The sequence below is a fragment of the Glycine max genome, chromosome 10, assembly GCF_000004515.6.
Source record: "Glycine max cultivar Williams 82 chromosome 10, Glycine_max_v4.0, whole genome shotgun sequence".
Lineage (NCBI taxonomy): Eukaryota > Viridiplantae > Streptophyta > Magnoliopsida > Fabales > Fabaceae > Glycine > Glycine max.
Genome location: NC_038246.2, coordinates 44,795,323 through 44,807,650, shown reverse-complemented (window position 1 = coordinate 44,807,650; position 12,328 = coordinate 44,795,323). Strand labels below are relative to the sequence as shown.

General features: G+C 30.0%; 1 protein-coding gene across 4 annotated transcripts; it reads right to left on the bottom strand.

Moving 5' to 3' along the window:
* Positions 1 to 418: 418 nt before the first annotated feature.
* LOC100809992 (FHA domain-containing protein PS1) lies at positions 419 to 5,804 on the bottom strand. Of its 4 annotated transcripts, XM_006589387.4 has the most exons (7): positions 5,290 to 5,804; positions 4,864 to 5,051; positions 2,977 to 4,327; positions 1,610 to 2,721; positions 1,382 to 1,517; positions 918 to 1,276; positions 419 to 675 (listed from the first exon to the last, which is right to left on the bottom strand). In XM_006589387.4, exons 1-7 carry the CDS (start codon positions 5,537 to 5,539, stop codon positions 487 to 489), a joined length of 3,585 nt encoding a protein of 1,194 aa, XP_006589450.1. In that variant the 5' UTR covers positions 5,540 to 5,804; the 3' UTR covers positions 419 to 486. The 4 variants fall into 4 exon arrangements, with proteins under 4 accessions (XP_006589450.1, XP_006589448.1, XP_003535541.1 ...); XM_006589385.4 differs by having other exon boundaries at positions 1,610 to 4,327; XM_003535493.5 differs by having other exon boundaries at positions 1,382 to 1,514; positions 1,610 to 4,327.
* Positions 5,805 to 12,328: the final 6,524 nt, after the last annotated feature.

The window sequence follows — 12,328 nt, the reverse complement described above, 5'->3', positions numbered from 1 at the left end:
AAGTGAATGTGAAGACATTTTTATAAAAAGTTACTATATGAAATTAAACAATATTTTTTCCCTAATTGATATGAAGTCGTTACCATTGAAAGTAGTAACAAATTTTTTTTTGGACACTGAATGGACATAAAATATATTCTCTTTTCAACATATTTATTTCATATTCAAAGATCAACCAAGATTCAAATCTTGACCTACTTTAAAGACATAAATTGTTATCACTTGTACCAATAGTTATTGAATAACATTCTTTTAATAGAATATAACTTTTATAAAGGAATTAAAAATCAATTAAAACAACTTTATCAGCTAAATTATAGAGGATATCACCACTTTCTCCCACGTCTGTCTTCGACTCTCCGTTTAGTTTGATGGATATGCAATGTGGCATGTTAAATCCGAGGTGTGACACCAATTATCAAAACTGAATCTTAAGAGTAAGTTTGAAAACTGAAAAATGAGAATATTATTATTACAGTTAAGAAACTAATCATGGAAAGTAATGAGCTTCAAACCAGCTTTTGATGGCAATCCACAATATTTCTCCCTTAAAACTAAATCATCTTGGCAAGACCAAGTCAGTCCTCGAGGAGAGCTCTTTGGCCACATGAACCTCTCAGAGAAGGGGTTCACTAAACTCTGCCGAAATTGTTGCACTGTCTCACATAGCAACCCCTGCAGAAGTGAGAGATTCCAAAATCAAGGAGTTAGGAAAATGAGATATGACAAGATATATAGTGTATTTGGATAGTTACCGGAATCAGTTCAATTCCGGCTTCCAAAATCATGGTGAAAAATTCAAAAGGTGAAAACAACTATTTGTTGCTTTGGCTTTCTACGTGAAATTGGAATTGAATCCGAGAAAACTGAATCTAATTCAAACACACTAATGGTTTTTGTCCAAGAGAAAGAAGTACCTTTGCCATGGATTTTATTTTCAATGAGACATCACTACTAAGAAGGACAAGTTGTCCAACATTCTCCTTTCTTCCATATTGAAGGGCAGAGTCAAGGATGTGATCTTCAACTTTAGGTGAAGCACATTTCTTCAAGGTATTCAAACCAGGAAAAGCCCAACTCTCTTCAATAAACCGAGTCTGAGGAGAAGCATGATGGGTTAGAGCTGTCAGCCTGAACTCCTCCATTGAGCTTTGGATATGAATCCACCACCTTGTTTTCTCCAAGCATTCTTCAATCCACTCTAATGCCAAAGAAGCCTCTGAAGTTGTTCTGAAAATTCTAAATTTTTGCTTCATGCTGCCGAGTTCCCTTATGACTGACATTAAAGTGTGAGTGTGAGAACCAGTTTTTGACTTCTGTGAAAAACAACAGCACTTCCAATCCAAACAAAGATAATAACAAGGCATCTAAAACTCATTACCCAAACTTGGAATGATTAAACGAGTCCCCTTGAGGCCTTGTAGAAGCTGCAAAGCTTTCCTTGACTCCTTGTTCAGAAGAGAAGCAGTGTCTACAACCATGTCCCAGCTCCTCTTTTGTTCTCTACTAGTATGCTGCTGAAAACAAAACAAAAGTAAGCATCTATATGCTAAAATGAACTCTTGAGCCATCTACAATAAGAATGATATATGAATATATGTTGACTTACAGAAGTTTTAGTGCACTTATTTGAAATCTGTCCACAAATAGGCACATCATCAATGCTTTTTGCAGCAGAAACAGTCACTGATTTATGGTTCCCTCCTGAGTTCATTAGTGATGGGAAGGATGCTACCTTTTCCACTCTGTTCTTTTTTAACTCCATCATATCTTGCTCATGGACCAAGTTGATATGACATTGAAGAGGCTTTCTTTGTGACTTCCATTCTTGAGCTACTTTTGGAGTCTGGTTCACTTTGTTTGAAACACTGCTTATTCTTTTGTCTAAATAGATCCTGGGACTAAAATAGCTCAAATTGGGTGACCTTTGTGATATGGAATGTTTAATTTCTTCTGGCTTATCTTTCTTTCTCATAAACTGCAAGTGATAGGTATTTGGGCTTAAATTTTCCTTATTTAGAATGAATGCTTCTTTCTCCTCATCAAAAACAGCAGAAAGATCCTTCGGCATTAATTTATTTATGACAACATTCTTCTCATTACTCCTTTTAACTTCAGTGCCAACCTTAGCTGTGCTCATAAATCTACTCTTTCTGGCTTGAACTAGGGGAGCACTAGCAGGCTTACACCTTGACCAGATACTGCCAAAGGCTGAGCTTTTCTCTGTTGGTTTGACATGGTTTTCAAGGAACTCCCCTCCAGAGCATCTTGTCACAGCAGTGAGAGATTGAGGGGTCTGTTCCCGAGGCATCGAAGAATTTGGTGATTCTACTTGAAATGATGTGGAGGAGATGCTGCTTGCACATTTTTTTCCAGTATCTTCAGCTATTTCAGCCACAGACTTACCTTGTTCGTGACAGGACTTCGCATTCAGGGAAGCCGGCAACTTTGACTCCAACTCCTTCCCACATTTATCTTCTTTTTCTCCATCAGATATTGAATCCATAGCAACTTCTTCAACAATATTGACTACTTGAAATTTGGTAACAGCAATAATAGCATTCTCATCTAGCAAGGATGTGTTTTCAGAATTGATAGTTCTTGACTCCATTTCTAAAATATCTTCAATCCTTTCATTATCTCCGAGTGTGCATCCAAATTCAGATTCTGAGGGTATTACAGTTACTGCAGCCAAGCCCTTTCCATCAAAAGATGCAGGATCTATGTTTTTAATGCATTTGTTTCCATCAGATATTGAATCCATAGCAACTTCTTCAACAATATTGACTACTTGAAATTTGGTAACAGCAATAGCATTCTCATCTAGCAAGGATGTGTTCTCAGAATTGATAGTTCTTGACTCCATTTCTAAAATATCTTCAATCCTTTCATTATCTCCGAGTGTGCATCCAAATTCAGATTCTGAGGGTATTACAGTTACTGCAGCCAAGCCCTTTCCATCAAAAGATGCAGGATCTATGTTTTTAATGCATTTGTTTCCATTATCTTCAACTACTTCATCCAGTGAGTACCCCCCTTCCTCAACAATATTGACTAGTTGAAATTTGGTAACAGCAATAGCTTTCTCATCCAGTAAGGATGTGTTCTCAGAATTGATAGTTCTTGACTCCATTTCTAAAATATCTTCAATCCTTTCATTATCTCCGAGTGTGCATCCAAATTCAAATTCTGTGGGTATTACAGTTACTGCAGTCAAGCCCTTTCCATCAAAAGATGCAGGATCTATGTTTTTAATGCATTTGTTTCCATTATCTTCAACTACTTCATCTAGAGAGTACCCTTCCTCACGGCAAGATTTACCATTCAGGTTCTCTTCATCGCATTCATCTTGTTTTTCTTCATCAGGTACTGAATCCACAGATATTTCTTCAACAACTTCCATTTGATGAAATTCAGAATCAGGAATATCTTTGTCAACTATCAAGCATGTGTTCTCAGAATTGAATGTTCTTGATCCAGTAGTTAAAATATCTTCAACTTTGTCATTATCTCCGTATGTGCATCCAAATTCAGATTCTGTAGGTATTATAGCCACTGCAGCAACATGTTTTTCATCTAAAAACGCGGGATCAAGATTTGTAGGTGAGCTTGACCCATGCATTTCATCTTGTTTTTCTCCATCAGGTACTGAATCCACAGAAACTTCTTCAACAACTTCCATTTTATGAAATTCAGAATCAGGGATATCTTCGTCAACTATCAAACATGTGTTCTCAGAATTGAAACTTCTTGGTGCAGTAGTTAAAATACCTTCAACCTTGTCAATATCTCCATGTGTGCATCCAAATTCAGATTCTGTAGGTATTACAGGCACTGCAGCAGCATGTTTTTCATCAAAAGACGAAGGATCAATATTTATTTGAAAGCTGGACCAATGCATTTCCAAGGAAGGTGGTTGTCCGGTAAAAGTATCATGTGGGGCTTGAAATTGCTGCATCTTGGTCCCCTGGACTGCTTCCACAACTGGCAGACATATGTTGTGTTTCAAATATTCCCTCAATGTGCAAAGCAAATTAGTTTCTCCAGGCATCTCCACTTCGAGACGAGCTTCAATTTTCTTGGTGTTATCAAGCTCATCAACCGGTTGTGCACAAGGGGGTGATTGTATGTATGGGGGTGATAATTGACAGTCACAAATTATGTTTTCAACACAAGAGTTTGTAGGAAAACATGATGTTTCAGTTCCATTGGGTACTCCCAATGCCTCATCTTCAGAATGGATCTTCCTTTCTTCATCACAACAAACAGAAACAATGTCTTCAGACATCGGAATATCTTGTTCTGCAGTGTGTTCCAAATTCTCATCCTGCAGGCCCAAACCAAAAGAGAGAGAAATCAAGCATTACTTAACGAATAACAAACAAACGCCCTGAATAAATAAACCCAGCTACTCCTCAAGCTTTTAGACAACATTTTTACCAAACATCTGCATCCCTTTAAATGTCTCAATTCTCAAAAATTCACTATCCTAAAAAATTCCCAAAATTCCAAACGAACAAGAAGAAAACTTCACCAACACCTGATAAAAGTAAGGTTAAACTATTCACTTAGTCCTTGCAGTTGTCCTCATTTTAAGTTTTAGTCTCACATTTGTAAAAATTAAGTTTTGGTTTTCTAATGGTTTTATACTGCCAGAAAGATGCTGATCAAAAAAAAAAAAATACTGCCAGAAAGATTTGTCTAATAATATTAGCGACAAGGACCAAAAGTAAGCCTTTATACATTTGTAGGGACAAATCACAGTTTTCTTGTACAAGATTAAAACTTGTAACAAAGAGAATTATTGTACACACAAGTGAATGGTTTAGTTTAACCCGAAAGTAAAAAAAGAATAAAAGGTACCTTGATTATGTTTTCTTGTTCATCTTCTTTTTGATGTTGTTGGGGCACAACGACACCCAATTGGGTAAGAGGAGCCCAGCTGAGACGATAAATCCTAGTGGAAATCCCAACAGTGAAGGTGTCACCTTCCTTCAATTCTACACTCACTCCTGGCTCGAGCTTCCTCCCACGCACCCACGTACCCTGCACTGCCCCACACAGAATAAAAACCCATCATCAAGATTCAAAGCAAGAAAACAGAAGTAAAAACAACAAGAAACGATTCGTTTAATCAATAATCAATGACTAACAGCAGATATAAGGTTGGTTGAGTGATTAACAAAGAATAAAAGGAGGGGAAAGGTTTCGATCTCTCCTGCTAACAAAAGACTAACAAACCAATGATTAACATTTGTCGATAAAAGAAAAAAATAACGAGAAAGTTACCAGAAGCCAAATCAACGAGTGAAAGAGTGCGGGAAGAGGGGTTGGAGCGAATCCTGAGGTGGAAGCGGCTCACGCTGGGGTGCGTGAGGACGATGTTGCAGTTAGGGTGTCGTCCAATCAGAACCGTCTGATCCTCGTCGTGTTCATCGAGTACGATGAAGATGTTCTTGAGGATTGCGTTGTTCTTGAGCACTGTCAGAACTGGGAATCGGTGTTGTTCTTCTTGTTCTGGGTTCTTCTTTTCTGCCATTGAAGAACAAGAAGAAGATTATCCTTTTGGTTGAAACTTGGGAAGTGAGTGAGTGAGACTGTGTGAGAGGATTTTATATATATATATTTTTTAATATTTGGAGAAGGCTATGTTGTGTTGTGTCCAACGGCTATCTTTTTCTCCAACCGTTACAACTCCACGAGAAGAAATTTTATATATTTGATCCATTTGTTAAAGGAAACAATATTATGAAATATGTTTTTAAATTACCTGTTAATGGGATTCTTTTTTCTTTTTGTTTTTGTGAATATATATATATATATTGACAGGAAATATTAATCCTAACTACTGTAATGTTTTATTATGTGAATTGTACATAAGATATATAATTGCTTTTTTATATAATTGAAATTATGAAAAATAATTTGTTAATATAAATTATATTTTAATTATAATATAAAATTATTTTAGAAACTATATATCATATTCATTATGAATAATTTAAATTGTAAATTTGTAATCTGAGGTTTCTAATTTTAATTACTAATGATTTGAAAAGAAGAGAGAAATATCTTAAAAAGAGAGGAAGCGATGCATCAGAGAATTTTCACTACATAATATAGTCATTTGAAAATTCAACGCAAGAAACTTCATTCCCAACTAATGAAAACATTTAATTGTAAGAGTGAAAGTCTTCTATGTTGCCAATATTTTTTTTTACATAGACAACTAATTAAAAAATCAATTTAAGTAAATATTTTAAAATAATTATTATTAAAAATAATAATTTGTAACTATAAAGTGAGAAAATAGTCTATATATCAATTATGTAAAAAAAAAATTATATTGGCATCTAATAAAAAATTGCTCATTTTTACAATAATTATAAGTCACATTGATTATGATTTCAAATTACAATCTTTAAAACTCTTTAAACAGGAACGGATCTAGTAATGCATCAAAATGGTTGTTTTTTTTTTTACTTTAATTATTTAAATATCTAACTTCTAACAAATAAATATTTAATAATCAATGAATTTTATAAAATTATTTATTAATTTTTTAAGTAAAACAAACCATTTTTTCATTCAAATGATATAGGAAACAAATAATTCATATTAATTTTTTTTGTTTAAGTTTTGAAAGAATTTTTTATTTTACAATAGCAATCAAACAAATAATAATTTCATCACAAAAAAAGAAACAAACTCATTAGATATAATAATAACTAGGATAAAATAAGTTTTTGGTCACCTATATTTTTGATGAATTTTATTTTTAGTCCCCGAATTTTCATATCATGCAATTTAGTTTTTGAATTTTTTCTTAAAAATGATTTTAGTCTCTTGGCTTGCTCCCCAATTTTTGTACTTTTTTTAAACTTGGATAAAGAGGGACTAAAAATAATTTAAAATTTAGGAATTAAATTGCTCAATGTTCAAAAACTAAACACGAGATTGAATGAAACTATAAAAACTAAAAACATATTTTATTCTTATAACCAAAAGTCATCCATTTTTATAACAATTATATATAAACATTATATACTAATATGTTTATAATATAATTTTAATAACAATTGATAAAAAAAATATAAAAATGTCACTCTTATCGTATCTATTAATTAGTATACATATTTCTTTGAGTTAAATTATAATTAATGATAACAAATATTATTAAAAATTAATATATAATCATTGATAATATATATATTATTAGATTTATTAATAAGTATATATATTTTTACTATAAATAGTGTATATTTCATTAATTATTATATATTAATTAAAAATTTTAAGAAAAGGTTACTAAAAGAAATAAAAAGCTTTTGAGAGAGAGGGGGACTGAAGCCCGTGCTACCCCCGTATCCGTCCTTGTCTTTTCTTTATATTATAACTACATAAAAATTAAACTCTTATAAAATAATCTATAATATAATGAAAGAACAAAAAATCATCATATCTTCAATATATTTTAATTAAGTTGTCAGTTAATTGTTGTAAATTAATATCACCAACAACGGACAATTAATTAGCATAAGGCATGAGGCAATCCCAATTAGTGAAGGTCAAGTCGTTGGTAAATTAAATAGTTGTAAATTAATAATTCCAAAAAAGTGTTTTTTTTGTAAGGTTATGTTCACCAATTTATTTTAGTTAGTTTTAAATTTTATTTATTTATTAAAAAACTTATTTAACTGTTGGATAAATAAATTTTTTTAAGTAATTTTTATTATTTTTTGAAATATTATTTGAAGTAAATTTTTTTAAAACACTAATTTTAATTTTTAGTTTTTCATATTTTTTTCACTTTTATTTTTAATATATTTATTTATTTATTTTATTATTTTTTTAAAATAAATCATAATTTTATTATTTTTTTCTCATTTTATATTTTTCAATTATTTCAATAATTAATTTTATCGAATCTTATAATATTTAATAAGTTAACTTCAAACGATTAGTTATCAACTAATTTTATCGAGCATAATCTAATGACTTTTGGTAATGAATATTTTTTTAAAAAAAAATTGTAGTTGCTAATTTTATGACCTTTCTAGCTACCACCAACAACCCTACTCTTTCGTCTCATTCTCTTGCCTAAATCTTTCCTCTCCCTCCCAACATTTGCAGGTATGACGGCAATGACTTTTTCTTTATATTTTCTCTCTTTTCTTTTCTTAATTTCTCTTAGTTGCTTTTTGTTGATTGTTGATTCTACTCTTGGTTATAAGTTTTGTGTAGCGATGGCGACAACTTGCAAGGTGGGTAGCTTTGGTGTGTGGTGGCTTGCGACGACAGTAGCTAGCTGGGTGTGGCTCTCGTAGTTTGAGGAAAGAGGGAGAAACACCATTAGTAACAACAATTTTTTTTGTTCTATCTATTAAGAAAAAGCCAACTTTTACATTTGATACAAATGATGCTAAGATAATATATATATAAGTTAGGGGAGGTGGAAAGGGAATTTTATAAATTAAGTTAGACTCACATTTATATTTTGACATTCAAAGTGTTATATAAAGATTAATACATACAAATTAAACATAACTTAAGTGTCTTTAATGTGAATTTTTTATAATGTTTTATCATTTAATCTTATTTTTTATACTAATTTAAAATTTATTTAGGTCATTACATTAATTATTACATTAATTATTAATATAGTATTTATCAGTTTCAAACCATCGAAACTAAAAGAGAATTAAAATTTAATCATAGGGACTAAAAAAATTACTTTCAAATTATAGGAATTAAAAATATATAAATCATGAAACTAAAAGAACCAATTAAGTAATTTAACCAATCTTTTAAAAATATAAATAAAATGGCTCAATTAAAAATAAGAAAACTAAAAACGAAAATAAAATAACATTTTAACTTAACAAAAACATGCATTCTCTTTATCTGGGTTGTAGAAAAAAAAAAGAAAAAAAAGAAGAAAGAACGTGCATTCTCCAAATGTCATCGTTTTGCATATACATCTGCAGGTGTAAAATTAATGTTCTAGTTATCACAGTTAACTACACAACGATAAAAATACTTGAATTAATTAACTAAAATAGGAAGATGTAAAAATTAGGTTTGAATTTATTTTACTTAATTAATATTAATTTTATATTTTGAATCAAACTATATGACCCAGTTGAGAATATATAAATTGAATCAAATTGGGTGGTTGGATTTATAAGATAAAAAAAATAAAATTCTACACTTAAAATTATTTAGTATTTATTTTTTAAAACTCGTGTGTTGTGTGTGTATCAATCAGACTTATCGAGTTGGGTTAACTAATTAATTTTATTTAATAATTTTTTAAACGGTTTAACTTAAAAAATTTTAATCAATTCATTGATGGTAGTAAATTGTTGGACTAGACTTACTGATAATTCAAGTTTGTGTGTCCTCTAAATTCAAGGTACGAAGGGTAACTAGTATATATTCTTGTAATGACATCTTTTGTAAGGATGGTAATCAGACATAAACCTAATGCATATAGATATCCGTAGAAATACATGTAATGTGCATGGTTTTATTTATTAAAGATTAAAATATTTTTTCTTTTCCTATAAAATTGGAATTGTTTACTTTTTATTCTAGTAAATTTTTAGTCCCTATAAAATTGAAATACGTTATTGTTTGGTCTATAATTAGATTTGAATTAACAAAGCTTAACTCCAACTTAAACAGTGGTATATTTTGATTTTATAGGAACTGAAAATATACTAAATTTGTTTACATGAACTAAAAAATATATTATACTTATTAATTATTATATTTTACAATTAAAACTTAAGTATTTATAAATAATTTTTAATTAATTAAATATTTTATTTATAACATTTTATAATTAAGAATCAAATTATGTTTGAACATTTTCATTTAAATTACTTAATGCTATGTTAGCCTATATTTTTTTATTCTTAAGAATCGATGACCATAATACAGAGAATTTTATAACACTTATGTATTTTGTTTAATCAACTGAACCATATTCCTTAATCTACATTTTCTTGTTTAGTTATTGGTTTTTATTGTTAATTCTATCATTATAATAACATTTTTATTTTATTAGTTTGTTAAATAAATACATTACAAAATGTCATATTCTAATCCACTAAAATCTACCATAAAAAACATCCACTAAAATGCAACAGGGTTTAAGTCTAGTCATTTAATCTGACTTTCAAGAAAATATGGATCTGCTGTCCAAAAAAAAAAGGATCCAAATACATTTTTTTAAATGTCGGTGCGGTAAAAACGTTATAACATTCCATCAAATCCTATCTATTACTGTCTTTAATCTTTAGAAGTAAAGATAGATTTGTCCATGAAATAGTGTAAATTCTAAACGATCCATGATGCAGTGAAAGAATCAAATGAATTTTAACCCATTAAAATTGATCTTGTGGTGAAGGGTTGGGAAATTAAATTAAGTTTACACAAAATCTTATATTCGCACAAATTTGTCGTGGGCCGTATTACCATTTCAGCAATATTTTAGCTCATGCATTACTTTATGGTCGAACTAACATTTTAACGCATTGCTTGATCTCAATTTTCTAAGTTTTCCCTTTTCATCTTCGTGTTAGAAATAAAATCACACATGATGTAACTATTCTTTTAAATGAATGAATGTACATATTGTAATTTTTATCTGAATATGTGATTTGTTTTAAACGGGACAATTCCTTTAAATCTTTTTAACTATGGTCATCTCTTTGACATTCAAACAATGAATGAATGTATGCATATTCTAAATTTAATTTATGAATATTGTAATTATTTTTTTTATGAGAATATTAAAGATGAGACCCAAGTCTAGAAGAAAACTCAAGACCCAATGTAAGATATGGGAGGACCCATGACAAGAGTAACAAAAAAGATCCTAGAAGTTTTACATTATATATTAACTAATCTAATATGAGAACAATTCAATTGCATGAGAGGACCCAATGTATAGAGGCCTCACCTAACCATTGAGACATTTTAGTTATACTTACCATGTTGAGATTTTATTTTTGTTTTGTTTTCTACCAAGTGCATAAGAATTGATTTGTATAAATCATTTTTGAAGCGAATAGACAAGGAACTTTTATTGGGTTTTATCGTGAGAATTGTCTCTACTAGGGTTTTTCCTTGAACCATTTGATCTTATCAAGAATTGCTCAATTCTTATGGTGATCCTCAAGGCTTATCAAACATCATTTTTTGTGACACCTATCTTATTCTTCCTTTCATATTTTTTGTTTTCTTATTTAATTTCTGCAATGTTAATTATGTAATTCTGTCATAATTTCTTATTTGCGTATCTATTGTTTTACTTAACATTTTTTTGTGTTTTTTTTTGCCTAAATTGCATTTTAGAATGTTCTTTTTCATCTCGTTTTAAAATCATTTCAATCTAAGTTCTGTAGATTAAGAACCAAATAAAAGTTAACAATATATTTCTTACTCAATTAATGTGCAAATTTCATCTTATAATTAATCCAAATTGAAACAATACAAGGGGGATTCACATCATTTTTTTATAATAATATTGTATTACTTTTAGTTTAGATATAAGTTTTTACTATTAATTTAGTTTCTTTTCTTTCCAAATGCTTTCGGAAATGCTTTTTGGAGCATTATTATCTATCATTTATAAGAATATTAGATTCACTATTCACTACTTCATTTAATTATGATTGTGTTTAATGATCCTCTTGGGGTTATGATCATCATTACCAAAATTTTGCACGATTATAATGGTCACCCAATTTAATTGAGAAACAACTTTTTATATTTATTTTAACTATCTTTAACCATATTACATAAAATGGGTAAATTCCATGGGTAAAATCATCCGTTATTGTGAGGCTCTTGCTCACTTAACCATGAAAATGTCTTTGGCAAATACACTTTTCCTTCCTTCGTCCCCCCCTTGGAGGTAGCATTGAGTGGTCACAATAGGAGAAGCTAACTGGATTTGATGTGGTGAGATCCAGATAGATAGAGAGAGATATTTAGCATTTGATAATGACAACTCTATGTAGGAAGAAGCAATAATATAACAAATCATGCACTTCCAATCATTAGAACAAAATTCAACATGGGGGCCATAGATATATATATTGTTAAAAATGTGTTGCCAACATATAATTTACAGTATTAATTTTTATCATGTTGCCATCACATAACTAAATTTAAATAAAATGATCTATTTTGGAATATAAAGTTTTAAGGCTTACGACGATATAGTTATTATGAAAATAAATTAAAGTGATATTTGTAATTTGTTGAGAGGTCAAATTAAAAATATTGTAAATTAAATTTATAAATAGAGGTTCTG

Coding starts and splice junctions, on each gene's coding strand:
- LOC100809992 (XM_006589385.4), bottom strand. CDS start 5,539: ATGGCAGAAAAGAAGAACCCAGAACAAGAAGAACAACACCGATTCCCA. Junction 5,052..5,289: donor ACTCGTTGATTTGGCTTCTG/GTAACTTTCTCG, acceptor TGTGTGGGGCAG/TGCAGGGTACGTGGGTGCGT. Junction 4,328..4,863: donor AACAAGAAAACATAATCAAG/GTACCTTTTATT, acceptor TTGGGCCTGCAG/GATGAGAATTTGGAACACAC.